At 33.9% G+C, this 25,487-nt stretch overlaps 1 protein-coding gene across 1 annotated transcript in view; it reads left to right on the top strand.

Moving 5' to 3' along the window:
* AGPS (alkylglycerone phosphate synthase) overlaps window positions 1-25,487 on the top strand; it is a 148,271-nt gene that overhangs the window by 70,362 nt on the left and 52,422 nt on the right. Inside the window, exons 9-11 of the mRNA XM_078451137.1 lie at window positions 4,176-4,301; window positions 7,268-7,376; window positions 17,751-17,878. Coding sequence (XP_078307263.1) covers window positions 4,176-4,301; window positions 7,268-7,376; window positions 17,751-17,878 — 363 coding nt within the window. The remainder of the gene's footprint in view (window positions 1-4,175; window positions 4,302-7,267; window positions 7,377-17,750; window positions 17,879-25,487) is intronic.

Below are 25,487 nucleotides of genomic sequence, written 5' to 3'. Positions count from 1 at the left end.
CATTATAGGTTGTGTTTTCCTGCTTCTTTGTATGCTTAGTAATTTTTTTATTAAGTACCAGACATCATGAATATTCTCTTACTAGGTCTTAGATATTTTTCAATTCTATAAAAAGTATTTTTTAGCTTTTTTCTGGGATGTAGTTATTTGGAAATAGTTTGATCCTTTAGTTATTGCTTCTGTGATCTTTTAGGTGGATTCAGAGAAGTGCTCAATCTGAGACTAATCATTCCTCATTACTGAGGAATGACCATCCTGGGTGTTCTACCTCATGTTCTGTGAAGGAAAAGTATTCCAAGTCAGGCTGGTGGGAACAGGTTTCTGGCCCTGTATGAGTCCTGGTACTTTTCTCTAATCAGTTTGGATTATTTTTTCCTCGGGTCCTGTGTAGTTTCCTCACTTGTATGTGCTTTTCATTGCTCTGCTGACTACTTGAGGGGGACCATCTGCCAGTCTCCAGGGTTCTCTCTGTGCTGCTTTCTTCTCTTTGGTACTTTGTCTTGTGAATTCTAATGCTTTGGTTTTCCACAACTCCAAACTCCCATCTCCTCACCTCACAGTGTTTTCCAGAGTTGTGCCTGGATTCCCTTTCTCTGCATTGCAGCCGGGAGTTAAGCCAGGGACAGTCATAGTGTTCGTTTCCTTTATTTGCTTTCTCATAAGCAGTCCTTTGTTACCTCATGTCCAGTGTTTAAAGACTTTTGTTTGGGGTTTTTTGTTTTTTTCATGTGAGAGGGTAAATCTAGTTCCTTTTTGCTTCAACTTGGGTAGAGGCAGATGTCCCTGCTGTACTTTTAGTTTCTTCATTACACTTCTAATTGTTCTGTCTTAATTTAATTATGTTTCTTGTTAACTTCAGTTCCCTTCTTTGTCTGTATAATAACAAGCTCTACAATCTAGGATTTGCTCTTAGTAATATTTCTGAGCCTTAGAGCATAAGGAGTCAGTAAATATTTGTTGTCTTAATAATGAATGGGGTACAGAAGTGAGTAAGATAATATTCTTATTCCTTTTTATGGCATACAGATGGAGAGGAGAGGTGATTCGTGTTTAAAAGGGATATTTGGGGGCGCCTGGGTGGTTTGGTCGGTTAAGCGTCCGACTTCGGCTCAGGTCATGATCTCACGGTCCGTGAGTTCGAGCCCCGCGTCGGGCTCTGTGCTGACAGCTCAGAGCCTGGAGCCTGTTTCAGATTCTGTGTCTCCCTCTCTCTCTGCCCCTCCCCTGTTCATGCTCTGTCTCTCTCTGTCTCAAAAATAAATAAATGTTAAAAAAAAAATTAAAAAAAAAAAAAGGATATTTGGTTAACTGTATGAATTAAATCTGTAAATCTTTCTTCAGACTTTTCTTAGCAGCTAATGGCATTAACAAAGACAGCAAAGGCACAGACTTTTAAAAGAAGTGGCTGAATGTATATGGTCAGAGATACCATTAATTAAGCACTTAACTATATGCCAAAAATTGTTTCTTGTTAGTGTACTGTAGCATGCAAATTTTCTGGGAAGCATAATAATAAATGAGAAGTTTCAAATTCAGCTTCTTAACCATTCACTTATTCACTTACCTAGTAGGCAGGTTGTTAGGTTTTAAAGAAGTAGATTTAAAATGGTGTGCTGGGTAGAGCTCCCTGAGCATAGAGACAGTCTTTTTTCTCCCTCCCTCCCTCCCTCCCTCCCTCCCTCCCTTCCTTCCTTTCTTTCTTTCTTTCTTTCTTTTTTGTATCCTCATTTCATAGCTTTACATGACTTTATAATTGGAGAAGGTAATGAACTAGCCTACCAGACATAGGAGGCATATTATTAGTACATCTAATATTGATGTACTTACAGAAGCAGTATAGATTTAATTTGCTTTGGTGTAGGTAACGTGGAGATTTTGTCATGAGAATATGTGAAAACTCCCTGTTTAGTGCTTAGGACATCTAAGTGCTCTATTGCCGGAGTCCAGCTCCAGCAGGTTCCCGAAGGATGAACGGCGTTGGCGAAAAAGTGAAAATAAAACAAAACAAAAATAAAAATGGACACAGACAACAGCAGTGTGTTGTTTATGAAAGCAGGCCGCTTTATTGTGGCAAACGTGGCATTATATTTGTTAGCAATTTCCTTGTAGCATGCGCCATCTATGTTTTCTAGCATTACCTAATTCTAAAAATGTTCCTATGTGTAATCACCCTTTAAGGAATAACATGGTTATTTTCTCATAACATTCCCTCCTGCCCTTTGCTTATTGATTAATTTCTTACTTTATTTTCATTATGTATCTATGTTTATCTATAATCTATAGAGCATTTGCTTTGCTGTTTTCATGAAAGGTCATCTATCAACACCTCAAGTGGAACAGTTATAGGGACATGACCTCTTAGTTGTTTCCCCCAACCATTTGTGGTTCAAGGAACAAAAGTATTCGCCTTGGTCCGAGGTGCCAGGAGGGGACCAAGAGGGCCTTAGGAACCCACACCTTATGCATTCTCAGAGAGACAATGCACCTAGGAACTAATGAACCATTCTGTACTTTAGCCCACTAGGTTCAATCATCATCTGGAATGCCTCCTGGGGGCCAAGTGGGCTTAGGGGCTGGAGTAACTTGTGCCCATAGATACACAAATCAAATCCATTTGTCCCCTCCTTGGCTGGGAAATATATGAAGCTATCCTTCCTTTAGGTAGAGGAGTCTTTATAGGGGGTGGCAAGGGCTAGATGTAGGGCCACACAGTTTCCTTGCGGAACCTTATTTCCTTCCCCACTGGTTCTTTCTCAGGGGGCCTGTCGAGGGCAGTTCCCCAACAGACAATTCCCCAGGTACTTTTACTAAGGCCAAATTGCATAAAAGCGGGAGTACGAGAAGCTTCACTGTCGGTGGGCCGCCCTGCAGTCCCGATCCGTCCACACCCGGGCCCTGCCGTCAGGCTGGTTGGAGAGCTCGGCTTCTGGCACTCTATGAATGTTTTTTCTTTTTCTTCTAATTTCAGAAAAATTGAGTAATAGTGGTCTTTTTTTTTTTTTTGAGAGTAAATAGTACAAATATAGATTGGGAACTAGAAAGAAATATAAAATAACAGTCTGATAATCTTCATTTTAAAATTGTTCATTCATGTATTTAAGCTCCTTATTTGTGAGTAGTTAATAACCTCTTAAAATTAAATAAACATTTTGAATATTTAGTGAAAATAATCTGTTAACAGTTGATGTCTTTCTAAATCTTTTTTTCCTAGCAAAACAATTAGAAAAGATAAATAATTTGCAACTTACCAGGTTCTCTCACTTTGGATCACAACTTTTACACCATACTTAACAGATGCAAACATAGCTGACATATTCTACATCTCTGCATGGCTTACTTGAAAAATAGAAGCAGTTGCTTAACTGGATGACTATCAAAACGGTCAATACAGATTGATGGGCTTGAGTGCAGTAGACAGTGGATGTGCAGATGGTGGTGTCTGTACCATTTGACGTGAGATGGCTGAGTCTTTAAAATGATTTCAGTGGAATGGCTTTGGTGGTGTTGCAGTAAAGGGCATCCATTCAACTTCAGGTGCTGTGCAGATGGCAAAGCCAAGCTAATATAGAAAAATGAGAAACAAGTGACTATTTAATGTACAGGAATGCATGATCTGCATCACAAATAAATGATGGTATTACATACAGGAAACCTAGCCAGATGGCTGTACATTAAAACACATGACTCCTTGAGAGAATTAAGTACAGGCAATTTGCTTAGATTTTGTGCAGGCCTGCTGCATATTATATTAGGGTAGGGAGATCAGGAGATTAAGTGCTTTATTTATTGAAAGTGTTTAGGTGAAGTTGGCAGTTATTTAAGCATAATCTGATCTCCATAAGTACTTAAGTTGTGTCTTTGTGGTTAAAAACAAAGTAGGGAGAGTAGTTGGTATTTTAAAATAAAAGGATCTAATGAAGAAGATTGGCTAGCAAACCTGTGGAATTGTCTTTTGGTCCACATTTTTCAGTTTTGTAAGGTTTTCCACTAGGCAAAAGCTTAAAAATTGTTTTAGATGAGCATGATAAAAGTATTTCTTTTTCTATATAGGTTTTAATGAGTCCAAATACCAGTGACAAGTAGACATTTTAAAGTGTGAAGAGTTAATGTGTTGAGTGCTGTGTTAAATGGGATCATTTTCACTAGTAAAATATTACATTTTTTTTGTTTTTCAGCTTAAAGAAAGTGGTTATTGTACAGGTCATGAACCGGATTCCCTGGAATTCAGCACTGTGGGAGGATGGGTATCTACTCGGGCATCGGGCATGAAAAAGAATATCTATGGCAATATTGAGGACCTGGTAAATTTTTTTCTGGTTATTATGTAATAATTGATTAGTCTATTATTATAAAGTGATTAAAGCCTTTTTTTTTTAGAGTTGGATGGTAGAGCCCTACCAAAAGTATACCCTTTTTGGTTATAGTAAAGTTGACTATGTATAATGGAGGCAGTTAAAAGATAAATGTGGTCATTATTTATGAGTGCTCCTTTTCAAGTGACTGATATTTAAGCTTTGTAGATGCTTCATAGTATCAGTTGTAAAATGTATAAATATTATTTTATAAGCCTCATGGAGCCTCAGTCTTCAGCTACCAAGGTTTTAGTCTATTTAGGTGATCTCATCACTGCTACTCTTTTTGTGCCTTAGGAGAGTTTATACTTAATTTTCTTAAAAATTGTTTTCTGTATACAATTAAAGAGCCTGATTGAAAAGGTCCTAGTAGGTGGCAGTATCACCAATAATGGTTTATGTGCACCCCATTTTATTTTAGCTCATCTGGTACCAGTGGTCTTGGAATTAGTGCGAGAATAATTTAACTATGGACATCCTGGCTAGGGATTAGGTATCATTTGTTCCATCTGTAGCTTTTCCAGTGAGTAGTTGTATGATCTTGTACAAATTGGATCACCTTTCTAAATTTCAGTTTCCTTTTCTGTAAAGTAGAATGACATTCACTGCACAGAATTATTTTAAGTGTGTATTATAAACACTTAAAATGTTTGCACTACCTTGTTTTTTTTTAATTGAGGATATTTTAGAAATCACTATTTTTTTTTTTTTTGCAAATTCAATTTCAGAGGAGAGAATTTAATCCTTTTGCTATTGGATTGTTAAAAACTTTATCATAGTTAAGCAAACATTTAGTACTGCTAAAGCATGTAATTTATTTTAATCCTTTTTTTGAAAATCCTTAAGATCACAAATTATAAGCACATATCCTAATGTGCTTATTTGCATGCGTATACCTAGCTTTTAATCTAAAAAAGAATGATGCTGTGTTTGATCTACTCTTTTTTTTTTTTTTTTTTCAACGTTTTTTTTTTTTTTTTTATTTTTTATTTTTGGGACAGAGAGAGACAGAGCATGAACGGGGGAGGGGCAGAGAGAGAGGGAGACACAGAATCGGAAACAGGCTCCAGGCTCCGAGCCATCAGCCCAGAGCCTGACGCGGGGCTCGAACTCACGGACCGTGAGATCGTGACCTGGCTGAAGTCGGACGCTTAACCGACTGCGCCACCCAGGCGCCCTAAATTTTTTTTTTTTTAACGTTCATTTATTTTTGAGACAGAGAGAGACAGAGCATGAACGGGGGAGGGTCAGAGAGAGAGGGAGACACAGAATCTGAAACAGGCTCCAGGCTCTGAGCAGTCAGCCCAGAGCCCGACACGGGGCTCGAACTCACGGACCGTGAGATTGTGACCTGAGCGGAAGTCGGACGCTTAACCGACTGAGCCACCCAGGCGCCCCTTTGATCTACTCTTTAAACTGTTATCAATATATTAACTTATAAATGAACATAGATGTACACATTATTTTTAGAATGCATATAATTCTTTTACCAATAATTCATGGTTTATTAAAGTAACTCCCTATTAATGAATGTTTAAATTATTCTTGATTTTAAAATTGTAGAAAATAAAGGGGAAAGTATCCTTTTTAGTAATTTCTTTAGTATACATCTTTTTAATCACTTTCTTTGGGCAGGTTCCTAGAGCTTGATTTGTTGCATCAAGATGTTTATATGTTTTTGTGTCTTTGGGTCTTTATGGCCAAGTTGCTTCATAGAAATTGTTAATCAACATTCCCACTAGCATTATGAGAATCTTGATTTTACTGGACCTTTTATTTATATTTTTGTCTTTTAATTTTTTATTTCTTTAATTGCTTCTGAATGTAAACTTTTAAAGTGTGCTTATTGGTGATTTTTAGTTTTTATTTTGTGAATTATTGATGTCCTCTGCTCAGTTCCTTAAATAATAAATAGACTATTTTTGTTTATCTGTCAAAAAGGCATTGCAAAAATGTGTTGGATTTTCACTTAACCATTTCCTGATTTGGATCTCAGGAACTATTTTTGAGTGACCCTTCAATATGCTTACTTCTTTAGTGGTGTGAGACCTATACTACACACATATCTCTTTTCTACTCTTTTTTTTTTTTTTTTTTTTTTTTTTTTTTTTTTTAAATGTTTATTTTTGAGAGGGAGAGACAGAGAGACAGAGAGACAGAGAGAGACAGAGCATGAGTGGGGGAGGGGCAGAGAAGGGTGAGACACAGATTCTGAAGCAGGCTCCAGACTCTGAGCTGTCCTCACAGAGCCCCATGCAGGGCTTGAACTCATGAACGGTGAGATCATGACCTGAGCCGAAGTCAGATGGTTATCTGACTGTGCCACCCAAGCACCCCTCTTTTCTTCTCTTTAATTCAATCACATCATCTCCCTCTTCATCCCATTTTTGACCTGATCATAATTAATATTTCATTCTTTTCACTCTTTTCTACTAAGTGGGCAAAGCAAATAAGTTGTGGGTGGGAATAAGGCAAGAATAAATTTTTTCTTAGAATTCTAAGCATGTGGATCAGTGCTTGATGTGAATAATAGTGCTTCATAAATATTGTTAAACGAGTGAAGGAATGAACCTGTTAAAATATGACCATTGCTTATTTTTTTTCATCCTTTAGTTCTTTAAACCAAACTAAATTTGGTTTAAAGAAAAGTGCTTTTCATTTTTTAAGATGATGAATATACCCAAACCATTAATATTATTAGAATGATTTCCCCCCCTTTTAAAGTTATATAAAACTTATTTTTAGTCTAAGAATTATTAGAAGGTACTAGAATTCTGAAGGGTGTCATCATTTATCACTTAATCCAATGTTTTTAGAAGTAGAGTTTTTTTTAAATATGTATGGACGTGTGTATACACACACACACCATTCACTGACAAATATGTAGAATTTATATCGTGCATTGTATTAAACAGGTGGTTCATATAAAAATGGTAACACCTAGAGGTATAATAGAAAAAAGCTGTCAAGGACCTCGTATGTCAACAGGCCCTGATATCCATCACTTCATCATGGGATCTGAAGGTAAATATAACTAAATTTATTATGAAAAAATAGAGGTTAGTGACTAGTTTTGTGAAAATCTGTGATATTGTGATATAAGATCTTTGAAAGAAAGGCGTGTTTTATGTATGTAAAGGTGATTTTTTTTTAGTTTTATTACTTTAATTTAGTACTTCATAGTAGTTTTTATTATGAGAACATCTTATTAAACATCCTTTTACATTTTGGTTTTTTATAGTTTTAGAGATAACTTAGTCTTTTTGGTATTTTATTTTTATTTTAGACATTTCAGTCCATGATTTTAGGAAGAGTAGCTGTTAAGATTTAAAATAGTTTGCTTTAAAATTTTATATTATTCTCTATTCTTGTCTGAATTATCAGGGGGGAAGGGACTGAGAAAGTATTGTGTTAGTGTCTTGTCTTTCTATAGTTGTATCTTTTGTTACTTGCTATTTGATTCTTTGAAGAAGTGGAATTTACAATTCTGTTGATTTACATATCTTTTAAAACTTGTTTTTTTTGTTTGTTTTTGTTTTTACTACTTAACTAGTATTCTTTGCTTGGTTACTTAATGCTGGGTGAACTAGAATGTAGTTCTTTATCTTATACAAAACATTTCATTCCTGTACTGATCAGGAAGAAACTAACCTTCCTTCTATATTGCAAACTAACTGTTATGTGGTGAATTTTATGGATAAGATGAACATAGTCTTTATTTTTCAATTTGTAGAATGGTAGAGAGGGATATCCCTTAAAGTCGGAGAAATAAGATAAAACTAGTATTTCTAAATTAATGGAAGAACTCATTACTAATTTAGAAGGTGGTACAAGGTAAAAAAAAAGATAGACTTTCAAAACATTTAGCTTATTCATGGATATGAGAGCAATTATAATAAACTAAGGTGAAAGGGCATAAATTTTATCTTTTGATAGTAATATCAAGGAGGGAAAAAATTAAACTGTGTCTCAGTGACATGGTAGAGGTCACCATTGATTTGATGACCAGTGGTACAGCTTAGATATTTTTTTCATAATAATGATAAACCTTTGTCAAGATGTCTCAACAGTTTACTCTCATTCCTTTTCTGATAAGTATACTCTTCTATGAAACAATAGAACTACATTTTTAATAAAAAATGTTAAATTCTCTTAAAATAATACAATTCTTTGATAAATATTCTACAACTTTTCATACTAACACATCTAAAAGTTAACTAAAATATGTAACTTTTTGCTATCAGGTGTCAAATTGAATAACAAATAGGTATTAAAACTGATAGGTATTTTTAAAAATATTTTTTGTATAATTTTTTTTAATGTTTATTTTTGAGAGAGAGTGAGCTAGAGTGAGCAGGGAGGGACAGAGAAAGAGGGAGAGAGAGAATCCCAAGCGCTGACAGCACAGAGCCCGATGCAGGACTCCATCCCACGAACCATGAGATCATGGTTATGATCTTAACCGACTGAGCCATCCAGGCACCAAAAGTGATTGTTATTAATTATACTGTTGATGCAATTGGAGTCAACTTTATACATATATATTATCTTTTCAGGTAACCATATCAAACATTTTGTTTTTCTTCCATCACTTAGTATTTTAAAAATTTTGGTTGCTAGGTATTATGCTGGCACACTAAAGGACACAGGTAATAATTGACCTTTATAATACAGTATGATAAATTGTATGATAGAAGTAAATATAGGAGAAATATAGACAAAGTTTGCATTGATGGGTGCTTAAGAAGACCTCTCCAGAGGGGCCTTACCTAAAGCGGTCCTTGAAGGTTGATAAGGAGTTGAGGGAATAAGGTGGGGAGGGAGTTGCCTACAGAGAGAACTGCATGGCAGACTTAAAAGTGAGAACAAGCTATGTCTGCCTTGTGAAGCTGTGAATTTTTCAATATAACTGGAACATAAGATCCAACTGTAGGGTGGAGTAGGCAGCAGGTCTAGGGGTAGAGTGGAAAGGATTATAGGGTGGCTGGAGAGATAATTTGGTCTTTCATGCCTTTTAAAATAGTTTAAACTGGATCTAAAGGACTGGACTACCTCTCTCAATAGTAAATTATCGTATGAATTTAAGGAAGGTAAACTAATAATAAAGTAAGATAAAAAATATGATTTATTAAACATATATGCTAGGGTAAATTACTGTATTTAAATGAGATCTTATTATAAATATACATGTAAAATGCCATACTGATCTAAGAGCATAACATGAAATCTTTCAGATCTGGATTTCAGTCCTGGTTCCACCACTTACATTTCTGTGACTTTGTGTCAGTTAGGTAATTCTTTGTGCTAGTGTCCTCAGCTATAAAATGGGGATAATAAAAGAATCCATCTTCATAAGCTTTTTGTGAGGATTAAATGAGGTTATGATAAGCAGTCTATAAGCATTTAGTAAGTACTCAACAAATGTTAAATTTATTACTATTGTTGCTGTGTATTACTTTGGCATCAGTGATCTTTCCAATGTATTTATAGTCCCTAATCTCCATCTCTGTTTGTATGTGGATATAGAGTCATCTTAATATAGGCCAGGAGACAGCATGATTGGGAAAGTAAATTTATGCGAAATCATTTTTTTAAAGTTTTATTTATTTATTTATTTTTGAATTTTATCTTTTTAATCTTTTTATTTAAATTCCAGTTAGTTAACATACAGTATAACATTAGTTTCAGGTGTACAATATAGTGATTCAACACTTCTTTGTATCACCCAGGGCTCATCACAAGTTCAAATTCTTTTATAATATGTATTTTCATCTGCTGTCGTGAACTATCTAAATAATAACCTGCTGCCTTAAGGGTGTCATAAGCTTTTCCTCAAGCTTTGGAAACATTTTTTCTTGCTACAGTTAAATTATGTGATGACAGCCTTGAAAGTATTATCATTCAAAAATGTATTTTCCTGATCCTACTAAGTTGTACATGTGACTAACCATGTTAAATTTAACGTTTTTGTCTTGTTTTGAGTTACGAATTTTTCATAATGATTTTTTTCAACAAGCAGCTTCTTCCCATTTTAGATGCTAGAATGTGATCAATATAATGAAAATTATAATAAATAGTCAAAGCATCTGAAGTGCTTTGCATTTTTTTTTCTGATGTATGGAATTGACTAGTAACTTCAAATAGCTTGCTCTTTTATTTGGAAAATGGTTAAAAGTACATTTGTATTTTTTAACCCATGACGCACCCTTGTTTTAGCCTTTGCTCTGTGTTGAAATAAGTAAAATGCTTACTATCGGTCCTTTTATGTAATTTTACTAGTCACCTTTTGGTCAAATAAAGCTAACCCTTTACTAGATTCCTCCAGAAGGGCACATTGTGTATCTCATGAGTTCTAGAATGTTTTAAACTGTTTTCCTCTGACCTGGATACCAGCAGGACAGCTTGGGTGGATATAACATCCATGGGTTGCACTTTCTTTCCTTGTTTCTTAAAAATGCTGCTCCAGTGCTGCCTGGTTTTATATGTTGTTTTAAAGAAATCTAATGCTAGCTCTTTTGCCTTGTAGCTTCTTTCCTTTTTTTTTTGCCTGGGTGTCCTGAGGATTTTGTTCTTTATTATTGAAGTTTACTACTTTTATATAGATCAGAGTTGATTGTCCTAGGTTGTTTTGCGTGGTACCCATTGGACCCTTTCTGTGTTTATATTTACGTCTTCTTCTATTTTGGAAAGGTTTTTTTATATTGTAGTGTCAGTGATTAGGGGTTTTCTCCCAGTGTTTTTGATTTTTCTTCTTTAGGGATACAAGTTCTATTTCAGCCCCTATTTCTCTGACCTTTTTTTCAACTTTTTATTTCATTTTCTTTCTCTTGGTTATTTTCTTGCTTTTCTCCAATGCCCTTTATTAAGTTTTCATTTGAATCTATTCTCTGTTCTCCTTTGAATATCTTATAACTTAGCCTTCATTTTTTATATGTTTTGTGTTGTTGTTGCTGCTGTTCTATTTCTTTCCTGAGATCAGTCATCTCTTATCTCATTGCTTCTTGCTTTTTGTCCATTTATGTTTTTAGTGTTTGTGTTTTTTTAAGTATATTATTTTGAGAGAGAGAGCATGCACGTGCATGAGCAGGGGAGGGACAGAGACAGGGAGAGAGAGAATCTCAAACAGGCTCTGCGTCCTCAATGCAGAGCCCAACATGGGGCTTGATCTCATGAACTTTAGATCAAGTCCTGAGCCGAAATCAAGAGTTGTATACTTAACTGAGTGAGCCATGTAGGCGCCCCTTTAATGTTGTATTTCTGATTCAAGTATTGTTTTTAATATCCCCAAATGCTTGCTTGACAGTACTTAATTCAGTTTGAAATGTTGTTTTACGGTTTTTTTTTCCTTCAGGATCGTGGTTGGTTTAGGGGAGAGACTTTTTATTAGCAGAAAAGCTTTTATTTATATTTTCTGACTTACTGCAGTAGTTTTTGTGGATTTGGTGTGCTTTTTTTCTGTTGCTATTTATTACTTAGAAAGGGTTCCTAGTTTGGAAATGTCCTTTTCTGTCACTCCTACTCTCTTTTGTGCTACTTGTTTTTGGATGGTGGTATTGTTGGTGGGAGAAGGCATGATGGCACGTCTTCTTTCTCTCTTATTTCTATAGGATCTTTAATTTTTTCTATTATACTTTCCCTTCATTACCTTTTCTCCAAGGAATAGCACACTTCTCTGAATATCATGCTCCCCTTGCTTCTCTAAGACTGCCATTTCTGGTTCCTCCCATTTTCAATCCCCTCTCCATAGCCAGGGCCTGTATAGCATTTTGGCATTATTGTTGCACTTTTGCTTTCTGTGATTCTGTCTATGCTTTCTTCAGGTCCTATGATACCCTCTTCCCTTTCTTATGAAATCTTTTAAGCCTCCCATTATTTTCTACCCTTACAAACTTGCAGCAAGTAGAAGGCCGTAGAAGGTCTTTTGGAATTTTTTCGCTTTATTTCTACTTCACAGGTAATGTGAAGGTCAGAGTGTTTTTTGTCTCCTAGTAGTATTGAAGGTTTTATTTCAAGCTATACAGAGAAAGACAGATACCATATGTTTTCACTCTCATGTGGATCCTGAGAAACTTAACAGGAACCCATGGGGGAGGGGAAGGGAAAAAAAAAAAAAGAGAGAGAGAGAGGTTAGAGTGGGAGAGAGCCAAAGCATAAGAAACTCTTAAAAACTGAGAACAGGGGCGCCTGGGTGGCTCAGTCAGTTAAGCGGCCAACTTTGGCTCAGGTCATGATTTCTCAGTCCGTGAGTTCGAGCCCCACGTCAGGCTCTGTGCTGACAGCTGAGAGCCTGGAGCCTGTCTCAGATTCTGTGTCTCCCTCTCTCAGACCCTTCCCCGTTCATGCGCTCTCTCTCTCTCTCTGTCTCAAAAATAAATAAACGTTAAAAAAAAAAACTGAGAACAAACTGAGGGCTGATGGGGGGTGGGAGGGAGGTGATGGGTATTGAAGAGGGCATCTTTTGGGATGAGCACTGGGTGTTGTATGGAAACCAATTTGACAATAAATTTCATATATTAAAAAAAAAAATGATCGAGAGCCAAAAAAAAAAAAAAAAGAAGGTTTTATTTCAGCATTATTTGTGGTTTTGTTTTACTTGTTGATTTTTATGGGTTTTTTTTTTTTGGAGGGGGGGGGAGTAGAGAGGGGAGAAGTTTCAGAATCAAATGACTGCCATTTTCTTAGTCCTGAAGTTACCTGAAAGTATATTTTCAAATTACAAAAGGTTGTATTTACTTTAACCAAATACTTGCATTTTATATCAAGTAGCAATTGAAGCTCTTAGTTTTCTTGAGAACAAACATTACATTTGAAAATTATAAAACAGAAGATATTTAAATTTATTGCAACATATTTTGGATAAAAGAGAAAGAAAAGTGAATGATATATAAGCCTCTATGATGTCATCTTGCCATGGAGTTATCTATAAGTAATAATACTAAGTAGATATAAAATATGAAGTGTATAAAGTGGTATAATGTACATATAATCAAGTGATAAGTAGTCCAAGTCTTTTATATCACTCTGTTGACAATACTCCCAAAACAAAAGAATCAATAAATACAATAAAACAGAACAGAAACGAGCCTTTTGATTAAGTGAATTTAGATATATCCATTTGTGATGGGCTAATTTGAATGTAAATCTGAATGGAAGCTGCCCTCCTTCAAACTGTGTTTGAGACCTGGATGATTTTGCTTTCACAGTGGGACCCCCTGTAGAGCTGATAGCTAGATAGTTGCAGAGACTCACCTTAGGCATTTCACTAACCTTACAATAATGCAGTCTCATTTTACTGATTTTCATCTTTTTTAACCTAACTTATAATGTTATGGTGGATTTTACTACTTCAGAGTGCCTGCTCTACTACATACGAGGCAGTACAGGTATATAGGGGTTTAAGGCATAGTCACTTTTCACTGTTACCTTAGAATTTTGATGTAGAATTAGAATTTTAAAGGAAGTTTGCTAATGTAAAGGCATATATATTTTAAAATCAACTTTTTGAATAATCACATGTACAAAATTAAAATATGGACAAATGTACAAAATTCAAAAGGTACTGAAGGATGTACAAGGGAAAATCTGCCTTCTATCCCTGTCTTCCAAGCATCTCCCTTGTTCAGAGTAAACACTTAACTGCTGTATATCAGTATATATGTATGCAGTTTTAAAAACACAAACAGGAGTTTACTACTCTTTGCTTTACACTTCATTTTATAAAGCTGAGTCCATGTAAGTATCATTACATTTAGAGCCACTTCATTCTTTTTGACAGCTACTTGAATGTATACCGATGTATTTAACCAGACCCTCATTGATTGGCATTTAAATGGTTTCTGGCTTTTTTTCCTGGGTCATATTTAGGTTATGTTTAGATTATATTCTATAATTCAAAGAAATATTTTCAAATGGCTTCACTTGTCAGATGTTAAGGAAATATTTCACAAAAACCTGGGAACTTGGAGTTTAGTTTTAAATAGATGTTTTCCTGTCTACAGTCAAGGCTTATATTGACCTTTTCCTTAATGAATTTCAATCTGGTGACTGTTGAGTTTCAGCAAGTATTTATTAAGGTTTTCTGTAATCTGTGGTCAGATTAAATAGAGGAGATGATTCCTGTGTTTAGGAGTACATGCCTGTCAAATTTCAATTTATTTGTAGAAAGAACTTTTAACATCAGATGTTAGTTCCAAGGCTATAGAAGCTTCTAAAAATGTTGAAAAGAGTTGAAAGAATTACAAATAAGTTTAGTGATGGTGTCACTGTAGTAGTAGGAAGATTAGCAACATTAAAAATTAAAGTAGTACTACTTGTATTGGTAAGAAAGAACAGGTATGATAGAAAATTCTGTGCTGGTGGATGAGGAGACAGCATAGTATTAATGGTTTACCTGTCAGCCTTTTGCCTCTTTGGCAAAGGTTTAGAAGTTCTCTTAGACTCTTTCTATAGTCTAAGATATCTATTTCTTAAAATGTTTCTATTTGTAAAATGCATGATGGTTAGTTCCTTATTTAAGGAAATAACTCTGAAGTTTCATTTGTAATTCATTTGGAGAATTAAGTTATAATGGTTATTTTAAAATAGCTTTATTGAAATACAGTTCACATACCATAAAATTCACCCATTTTAAAGTGTATCCCTTAGCAGGGATAGTTCCTGAGATTAGTGTTTGAGAGTCTTTTCTGAGCATGGTTGGGGTCCTTCCCACTGTTTCTATACAGGCAAATTAACTGGCCTACAATATTGCCTTTATTTTCAATAAATTAACCTATGTCCTCCCAGTTGCCTTTTACCAAATCCTCCACTGTTTTGAGAGTGTTTTAGGCTTGAACTTCTTCTTGCTGTGTTGCAAACAAAGTAATTTTCTTTGGAAAGAGATTAGGAGCTATTTTTTGGTTTGTGTTCCCTCACCCCCTCCCTCCTCCACCCCTGTAAAATCTCTGAGCCTTGATCCTGGAGGCGAAGGGAGGAGAGAGGAGCAGCAGAGCAATGGCATGCTTTTCTCTGAGGACATCCCTGCTTTAGTAGCTCAGTGCTAGGGAGAAGAGAGAAGGAAAACACATCTTCTTGGTTTGCTTCTCCTGGCAAGATACCAACTCTTTGCAAGCCAGGCCAAGGGTGATTGGGATCCCAGTATTAGTGTAACACTCCAAGTAGAGCCTCTGCCCCACCAGCTAAGGTTGGGTACTAGAAGTGAGCCAATCTCTTCCCCACTTCTCCCACATCTTGGTGGTATGTGCCTGGAATGTAACTTTAGGAAAAGGTAGATGAGGGCAGTGTTGTTATATGGAAAAGGATCACAGGTTTTTCTGAAATGAAAAAAGTCTTCACGTATATATTTCAGAGAAAAGAAAACATACATCCACACAAAAATTTGTGTGTAGATTTGTATATATATTCACAGTAGCATTATTTATAGCAGCCAAAATGTGGAAACCTATGGAACTTTCAGCTCTGGGAGGGGAGAGGGACTGAACATTGAATTAGTGGTTCAATCAGTCATGCCTCTGTGATGAAGCTTTCATAAAAATCACTAAAATGCAGGTTTTGGAGAGCTTCCATGTTGGTTAACACATGGAAGTGCTGGGAGGGTGGTGCATCTGGAAAGGGCATGGAAACTCAGCCCCTTTCACCATACTTTGCCCTCTGCATCTCTCTTTTTTTTTTTCATCTTAACTCTTCCTGTGTAGTATCATTTTATATTACATTGACAAGCTAGTAAAAAAAAAAAAAATGTGGAAACCCAAATGCCCATCAACTAACGAATGGGTAAACAAAATGAGTTCTGTATACATTGGAGTAATAGTTCATAATTTAAAAAAACTGAAGTACTAATACATGTTATAACAGGGGTAAACCTTGAAAACATTATCTAAGTGAAGCCAGTCACAAAAAAACACATATTGTAAAATTCCATTTATATGAAATATTCAGAATAGACAAATTTATAGAAGTTAGCGGTTGTCTAGGGCTGAGTATGTATGTGGGGATGGGGGGGGTGATGGAGAATGACTGTTTCATGGATATGGGGTTTCTTTTTTTGGGTGAGGAAGATGTTCTAAACTTAGATTTAATGATAGTTGCATATATCTATGCATATACTGAAAAACATTGAGTTTTACACTTTAAATGGGTGAATTTTATGGTCTATGAATTATATCTCAATAAAGATGCTAAAATAAAAGATAAAGTCTAGTCACTTGTTATCTTTTAAAATTTACAAGATATATCTACTTTTTATTCAAATACTAATCAGGCCAAACTTGCAGAGTTTCTGTAATTTTACAAGTCATAATGGGGTCATATTTGCTATCTCCATAGGCAGTCATTTGTATATGTGAGGAGCATATTGTGATCTAATGTAATTTACTTTTTACATAGTAAAAAGTTTCATAGTTTTCTATCTTGTATTCTATACTGACATTTTGAGTATATTATAAATTTATTGAACGCTTTTTTTGTGATACTATTTATTTATTTATTTATTTCTAGTGTTGTCATTTTCTCCAATTCAAAGATTTCCCTCTTTATTCTTTTTTTGTGATTCTCCGAAAATTTACTGCTAGTGTTAATAATTTCTAACATTTGTACATCAGAAATCACTGATTTGAAAAGTGTGACATTGTGAATATAATAATTTTTAACCATGTCTCTTCAAATATTTTAGCATAGTTATTTAAATCATGTAGAATATAGTTTATATTTAACTTGCTATTTTCCTCTTTGATTTATCTCTCCTCTCTGTAATAAAGAAAAGAGCATTTGTTTCACTAGTGGTTCTCTTGTGCTAGATATTTATAGTAACTATTTTGTCTCTGAAATATCTGGTTTTTTTTTTTTTCTTTTTGTTTTGTTTTTTGTTTTCTGTTTTACAAGGGCATCCCAGTGTTGCCTTTGTCATTGTATGAATTCTTAGGAAAAAAGGCAAGGTAATAATAGTCCCTCTAATTTCTTCTATCATTTTAAATTCTCATAGAGGTTTCTTTTTGCCCCAGTAAATTGTTCTCACAGTAAAAGTAGGCACAAATATCAAAATATACTTTTGTCTGAATGTATATGAGATATAAAAACCTGTTGTTTTTAAATTTGTTTTCTTTTAGTAGGTTGTAATGCTTTTCAAATGATTTAAAAGTAACCTTGGAGAAGGGTTACCTTAAAAATGTCTTAAAGTATTTATATATAACATAAGAAAAATGTATTCCAAAAACTTTTTTCAGAAATTATAAAATGTTTGTTTTTCTAAAAAGACTTGAGTAGCCATTATTCCCCACATAGAATAGATTAAATAGATTTAAATATGAATAGAATAAATTAATAGAATAAATAGATAAAATAGATTTAAATATGACTTAGAAAATTGGCATGTGATATATTGGATTATTCCCCCTTCTTTTTCAGGAACTCTTGGTGTGATAACAGAAGCTACAATAAAAATCAGACCAATCCCTGAATACCAAAAGTATGGCTCAGTAGCTTTCCCTAATTTTGAACAAGGAGTAGCCTGTTTAAGAGAAATTGCAAAACAGGTAAAAACAAACAAACAAAAAAGAACAAAAACCCACCCATATATATTTATAGTTTAAAAATTCTGCGTAACTGATTTTGTATGTCACATATAATCTTCATATTTAGTTGTGTTATATATGTGGTTTTTCCCCAGTTCTGTATGAAAAGGTAATGTAAAATCATCCCTGTAAGTGCAGTTGCTATTTCTTTATTTCTTGGTTTAAAGAGTGCTGTGTGATTTTAAGCCAAGGTAAGGTATATACTTGGGTTGATGGCTTTGAATGACTCTGCCTTTAATGAATGTTATGTTTTCTTAAATTTTTTTTAGGTAAGATATTTTGTGATTAATTTGAAGTAATATATAATTTTTCTTAAACTAAGACATTTATTGAAATTAAAATAAATGGCTGATTGTCAGTGATCAAAAATATAGAAATTAAATATAGGTAATCAAACTTTATCAATACTTAGAATATGCTACTACTAGACCCTACTTTGTTTTATAATAGTACCTAGGCTATAGCTTAAGTTAAATAACATAATATAACATCATATATTTAGCTATAAGTTAAGAAGAATTCCCATTTTCTGTTCCCTTATTTAAAAAAAAAGATATAATATTAAGGATTTTTAAAAGACTAGGTCGTGTCAAGTAATTTTATTTCTGTATTCTGTGTATCAGTGTAGAAATTCTTGCATTTCTTCAGGTATTTGGTTCATTATTTGAACTACAATGGTTTGTGAAAAATTCTCATTTCAGCATTTCACAGTGGGGAGGAAATCAAGGGAGTATACTGCAGCCTGTTTCTTCTTGCTTTCTCCAAACTCCTGGAGTTCTTTAGTACTTCCCATCAGCTATATGCAACTAGAATCTTGAGGCAAGGGACCTTTCCAACCTGACCCATATAGGTCAGCCTCCAGGTATATCATGAGCAGAGTGAAGCGAGGATCTGCTGAGGCAAAGGAATGATATCCAGCAAATACTCCATATTCATTGTGGACTCTTTCAAGTACGGAAATGGAAAGTGGTCAAGAGTCTTATCTTCCCACCATTCTATGACATAAATGCCTTAAAGAAATTTAAAATAAGCAAAAATATTTCACAGTTACTCACATATTTACCATTTTTAGGGTTCTTTCTTTCATATATTCAGTTTTGCTTTCTGAGACATTCATTTTTTCCGTTAGTTTTCTGCTTTGAGGAGGTTCAGCTATATGGTCATTTAATCTAACAGTTGACAAGGATAATTTCTATAATTTCCAGGTAGCTTCAGTTACTTATCAGTTAAATTGCTTCCTGCATTAAGATTTAACCATAGGCCCCTTAGTCTTGATTGTCTTCCTGCTGGGTGGGAGAATAATTTAAAAAAGAAGTATAGTCCTAGAATGAACATTCTTAAACTACTGGCAGGTTAGTTTGGTGGTGGTAAAGCAAAAACAAATGTTAATAGTTGAAACTTTTACAAGAAGAGCTTCTAATTCCTAGAACCTTGGGGATATTATGTTATGGTTAGGGTGCTAGAATATATAGTTAAGTATTATGCTATTTGCTAAAATAATGAGATGATATAATATTTAAATATTATTTTAATATATAAATATGTAATATACATTACATATTAAATATCAATATACTTCATATATTTAATGTAATATTAAATATTATATTTAAAAGCAGGACTACTGAATAAAGGAGAAGTGGAAATAAGTTTCAGGAGTAAATACTATTTGTTATTCTGACATGATATCTGAGCACTGAGTAGTAAAGTTCAAGCGTGTCCTGATACTTGTCACTAAAACCTTCCACATTTAAAGGCAAAGGAAGACAATTTCAAATTTAAGATAGCCTAGATGTTAAGGAATAAAAGAACTAATTGCAAAGTGTTATGGTTTTGCCTGTGAGTGAAAACCTAGAAGAATAGAAAGCTAAGTTTTCATGTTGTTTTTTGTTTGTTTGTTTTGCTTTGTTTAGAAAATTACTGTAAGTTCACCAATTAAAAATCAAAACAAACCAAACATTTCCCATTATTAGATTATATTTTCTTATCAATTTCAATCTCCCTTAATGATTTTTTTAAGTGTTTTCACCTTGTATTATAATTTATTCTTGGTGTTAAGTACTTTTGTTTCTGTCTTTGTTAAGCTTGATTATTTCCCCTCCCCAAAAAAGCTTTATCATAAAATTTATAGTTCGTAGTATCTCTCTTTTTCAGGTTTTGAATATGACATCTTTTTAATTGGCTATTGCTGTCTCCATATTTTATGGCAAAATAAGCAAGAATGCCACATTGGATTTTTAAAAATAATTACAGAATCGATAAAACTATCTGATTTGTATGTATTTTCAACAAAAGATCTTTGATGAGGTCACATTCAGTCTATGTTGGTCAAATCTGCCCCTTCACAAGCTCTCCACTCTGTAGAACACAGATTTAGTAGACTTGTGAAAAAATGTTGCTAGGTGATCTTGGAAGTAAAGATAGACATATTTATGCTTTCCTCTTTTCTGCATTGTAAATATGTAAATATAGGTTTCATTAATGAGAAATGATGTACAAATGTATCAGACTCCTAAATTTATAATTTTATTAAAATGGAAATATTGGATTTAAACATAGTTGCTATAATCTGATGCAGTTTTTGTTACAATTTAATATATGCCCCTGATAGAAAGTAATAGAGAACTACTTGTGCTAATGAAAAGCAGGGGGTGAAATTTTCCTTCATCTTTGCATAAGTCAGTAAAAATTGCGCTTTTACTCGTTTTAAAAAATTCTTTGGATGTTCACCAGTGACTGTAATCGAAATTGACTACACAAAACTGTATTGGGTATATAGTTTGGAATAAACAAAGGTGATAGCTGATAGAAAGTGCTACCCTGTGGTTAAAGACCTTAAAGGAAAGCTCCCCTCTAATCTATATTTTTAATAAATTGGTCCTGTGTACTTGGTAATAGACAGTTTTTAAAGGCATACATACCACGTGACTAGAAAGTTTGTCTTTCTTGAAACTGATTAAAAAGCCTAGATAGATACTATTTTATTTTCAAATATTACTTGTATGAATGAAACAATTGTTAAGAATAGTTACTGTGATTTGGAGATATTCCACTGTTTGAGGAACATATATATTTTACTTCTGCACAGATAGATAATTATGAATGTTTACCTGCCCTGGAAATGGGCAAATGCTTGTATTATGGCTTAGAGACATTTACATATTAGTTTACAGAATGTACAAATCTCATATGTCAAGAATGGAAAGACGTGTGCTGCCCTGCTTTGTAACAGTATTCTCAGGCAGAAAAATTGAGAAAATGATCAGATTTTGGCACTAGTTGTTCAATTTGCAATTTGGAATTTCAGCTGATAGGAAGAGAATTAAGATCCATTAAAATAGATGATACATGGTTTATGATTGTGCCAAATTCTTGATTGAATAATGAGTTGGCTGGTTGTAATTCCTCACTGTCATTTCATAGCACTTCCATTTTTACGGTATTTTCAGACTCAAGTTGCTTTTGAAATGGGGAACTGTATTTTGGATATGTATCTTTGGGAAAGGAGTATACATGATTGTTTACAAATAGCAAAGTGGGCTCTTTGTATATTTTCATCACTATTCTTACTGAAGGAAATAAATTAAGCAACTTTATACTGACAGCAGAAGGATTCTACTAAGGTCTCTCATCTAATCTTTGTCCACGTGAGGATTGTCCTCTTTCAATACTTCACTGCCTTGTGAGGAGCTAGAAAGGAAGATTTAGTAGAAGATTAATGTGATTCTATCTTATAAATGGCAGTCCAGTATAATCTCCAACTTAACTCAGTAGATGGGTAAGTAAGTGATTTTTAAGACTTTGAGAAAATAGATTTCTTACTGTAGCCTCTCAGGTGAGAGGAAATAGTGTTTTTTAATCAGAATATCAGTTTCAGGTATATTTTATTCTCTTATTGTTTGTTTAGAAATAACAATGATATCTTTATAAAGTTTTAAGGGAAAAAGGGTTGAAATAAGCTCAAATTGAGCAGTTTTTGAAGTCTGGGATTTTCCCTTCCCAGTAAAAACTTAAGAGTTATGCCCTGTAGTATTGAGGGAGGACCATATGTTCCATTAAGAGGAAACACTGTACGTGTGGCACATTTCCGTATGCATTCCTCCGAAAACTGTCTTTCTCAGTATCAGCACTAGGTTTGTAGAATTACAGATTGAAAAGGGAGGTTTTTCTCTCCCTGTCTTTTGGCAAGGTGTGGCCCATTCTACCTACCATCACTTTTATTTTAAACAGTTTTAAACTGATAGGGTGTTGTTGTTTTTTCTAGAGAGTTTAGTCCATAATTTGGAAAGAAATACATAGTTCATATTTGACACCTCAGACTATTATGTCTCAATTCTGAATTGTTCTGTCTTAAACTTGACTTATCCTGGAGGGGTTGAAATAAGTTGAAAGGAGTTAGGTTTAGCAATTACATTATAAAATAATTAAAACTGCTTTATATTCAGTGGTAATTCTTGGAAATAATAATTTGTCATGTGTAGAAAAAGGCATTGTTATTTTAAATCATTATACGTGTGCATGCACGTGTGTGTGTGTGTGTGTGTGTGTGTGTGTGTGTGTGTGTGATGCTTTTCTCCCTCTGAGGCAGAGAAAATAACCTAGCCCCTAGCCAAAAGTTTGATTAATTGGATTCTTTACTATGTGATCCAGCAGAATGTGTTAAACTTGAGGACAGTTAAAAGACACGCTTTTAAGCAGGAGCTACTCAGAACAAGTCATTATACATGTACAAAGTGAAAAATGAAAATGATGAACCAGAGACCGTTTGGCATTATTGGCTCTTCCCTTATATAAATGGAGGGAAATATCTACTGTATAATATGTAGCTGTAAGCCAGTATGTGACTTCCAGTAGGACTAACCAGTTACACAAATAGCCTTAAATACTGTCTGATTTTATCTGTGGTACCAGCTCTGAGGAAGAACCAATTATCTGTCTACATTTTAAGTTTTTATATATAGAAATTTGCAGTTAGCAGAATTCTTTTCACATATCCTTTTTTAAACATTTTTTTGTTTATCCGTATGTGAGATAGTGTGCTCTTAACTTTATATTCAATAAAGTATATTGGATATTGTGTAAGTTAAATAGACATGATTCCTGTCTTCTAGTAATCACTACAGATGTTGCATATCATGATAAATTTTATATGTTTAAACTTTTGTATGGCTAGGTACAAGGAGTTTGGTATTGGAGCTTTGGCTTCTGATATAGTGTGAGGTTACTAGACTATCTCCAAAATAGACTCAAGGTTTAGGAGTTTGGGCCGTTCTAGAGTCTACACTGAATGTGTGATTTACTTCTTGAAGAAACAAGCCTTTTCAATTCAAAGGTGTTAAACAAGGCACCAAAGATACAGGACTACCATTCACTGCTTATATTTTATGTTTATGAAGTTGGAATAGTAGAAATCCTGATGCCTTTTGAGATATGTTAATATCGAATTTCTTTTGCTAGTATTTAGTAAACTAAGGGAAACCCTCACAAATAATGTGTCACATCTGCAGTGCAAGTTCTGGTTTTCTCTGTGATAAGAAAGAAATACGAATTAGTTCCATAAAAACAGATTTTGCAGAAATCTTTTGATGTGTTTCTTATAGGGACTTTTTTTTTTTTTTGGAGAAAATGGTTAGATTGAGAGATCTGTTGCTTTTTTTAAGTTGTTAGTAAAGAGAATTGTACTCAGAATTAAATAAGACTAATGAGAGTGGTTGTTATTTACCTTTCAGGTTTATATATTAAATTCCTGGTTGTAACATCATTAAAGGGAAGAAATTGTCAGCAGTTTGACTTAGTCAGTCTCGTACTAGTGCTTTGAGGTCAATGTGATTATTTATTTCTTCTTTGCTTGGGTAAAACAAAAATAATTGATATTTCCTTAAGGTCCATAATGAATTTCTCATCTCTTTTCAGACTACTTATTGTATATAAAGTATACTTGGGTACACGTCAGATGACATCAGATATTCTAGTAAAAATAAATTTATCATAGTAGGAAATAAATCAGTTATTTTATTAACTCCATTTTGAGTAAACAGTTTTTGTGTGATGTTCCTTAAATTCCCTGAATGTATTATTAACCCACCAAAAAAATTACTTGGTAAAACTATTCTCTCTCAGGTTATTTCTGGTCCCATACCACTAGGGGTCACTTTAACTCAAGAACCCTTTTCCCCCTTTCTTCATCTATGGAATACTCAGTATAATTGAAAAGCATGGGAGTGAATTTAGAGCTCAAATTCTCCGAATTTGTGATGTCTCTAACTTTTAAAGGAAATATTTTTAGGTTTTCAAATTAGTTTCATAGCAATTGAAACATAATGTAGTCTTAACCATAGGTAGTGTTACCCAGATTGAATGTTGTTTTTTAAGAATAGAAACATTATTTTGGTCTTTCGATTATAGGAACTTACAATTAGTGATACTGGCAAGTTTTCATATAAAATTCTAAGAGACTTTTCTGCTTTTTTTTTTTTTTAGAATGATGCACAGTGATTTGCAAATAATCAATGGCCAGAGGATCATAAAACAATCTAGATGCTGTTTTTTAATTTGGGTGCTTTACTTATGAGAATTTACTTGTGATGATAACTAAAATACTCATTTACTGACTTTTTAAAAAATGACACTATTAAAACATGAGACTTAATAAAGCTGTGGTTTCATTTTGATCATTTTTAAAAAGCCAGTATTGAAAACTAATATTTATTATCTACATACAACAAATTCTCTTTAGCTTTTTATTCTTTTTTGATAAGTGTTAGTAGTTATTCTCATTTGATAAGTGTCTGTAACCATCTACTCTGCCTCAGTACAAATAGGAATAGTCCATGACTGACTCAGCTTTATATGACTCAGCTGTCAAGTTAAAATCATATTCAATATTATTGAATATTGGTTGTTATGTGTACCAAGTGTCCTGAAGCTTCCTTACTTATTTTTCCAACTTTTTAATTTGAAAGTTTTAAGCATACAGAAACTTTGAAAGAAGAGGATGGCGATCACTTGTATGTTTATCTTGTATATTCAACAATTGACTTTTTCTTATGTTTGTTTTAAATGTTTCTGTATGTGTTTTCTGGGCCGTTTAAAATTAAGTTGCAGACATCATGGCACTTGATCTCTAAGTATTTAAACATACATCTCCTAAAAATAAAGGTGTTTTTCTTCACAGCCACAATACTATTATCATGTCAAAGAAAATCAACAGTAATTTCTTTAATGACATCCAGTGTTCATTCTATAAACAGATCATTTCAGTTACCCAAGATGTATTTTATGGATAGTCTTTTCAAACCAAGTTTTTATCAAGGCCTGCATATTGATTGTATTTTAGTTGTTTCAGAGATTGATTTCCACTACAGATTTATTGTACTAAACATACTTTCCCCCATTTTCTGATATATGTGTCTCTGTGCTGAATGTTTTCCCTAATAACACTTAATATAGGTACAGGGGTAGTAGAAACTAGGTGACGGTAGGAGATGGAATTTACAAGTTGTTGGTACAAGTTTAAAAGTTGTTTTTGGGGAGGGTAGGTGCTTGGCTGGCTCAGTCAGTAGAGTGAGGA

This window comes from Panthera onca, chromosome C1 (genome assembly GCF_046562875.1).
Source record: "Panthera onca isolate mPanOnc1 chromosome C1, mPanOnc1 haplotype 2, whole genome shotgun sequence".
Lineage (NCBI taxonomy): Eukaryota > Metazoa > Chordata > Mammalia > Carnivora > Felidae > Panthera > Panthera onca.
The sequence above is the reverse complement of the archived record's forward strand: the minus strand, read 5'-3'. Positions and strand labels throughout refer to the sequence as shown.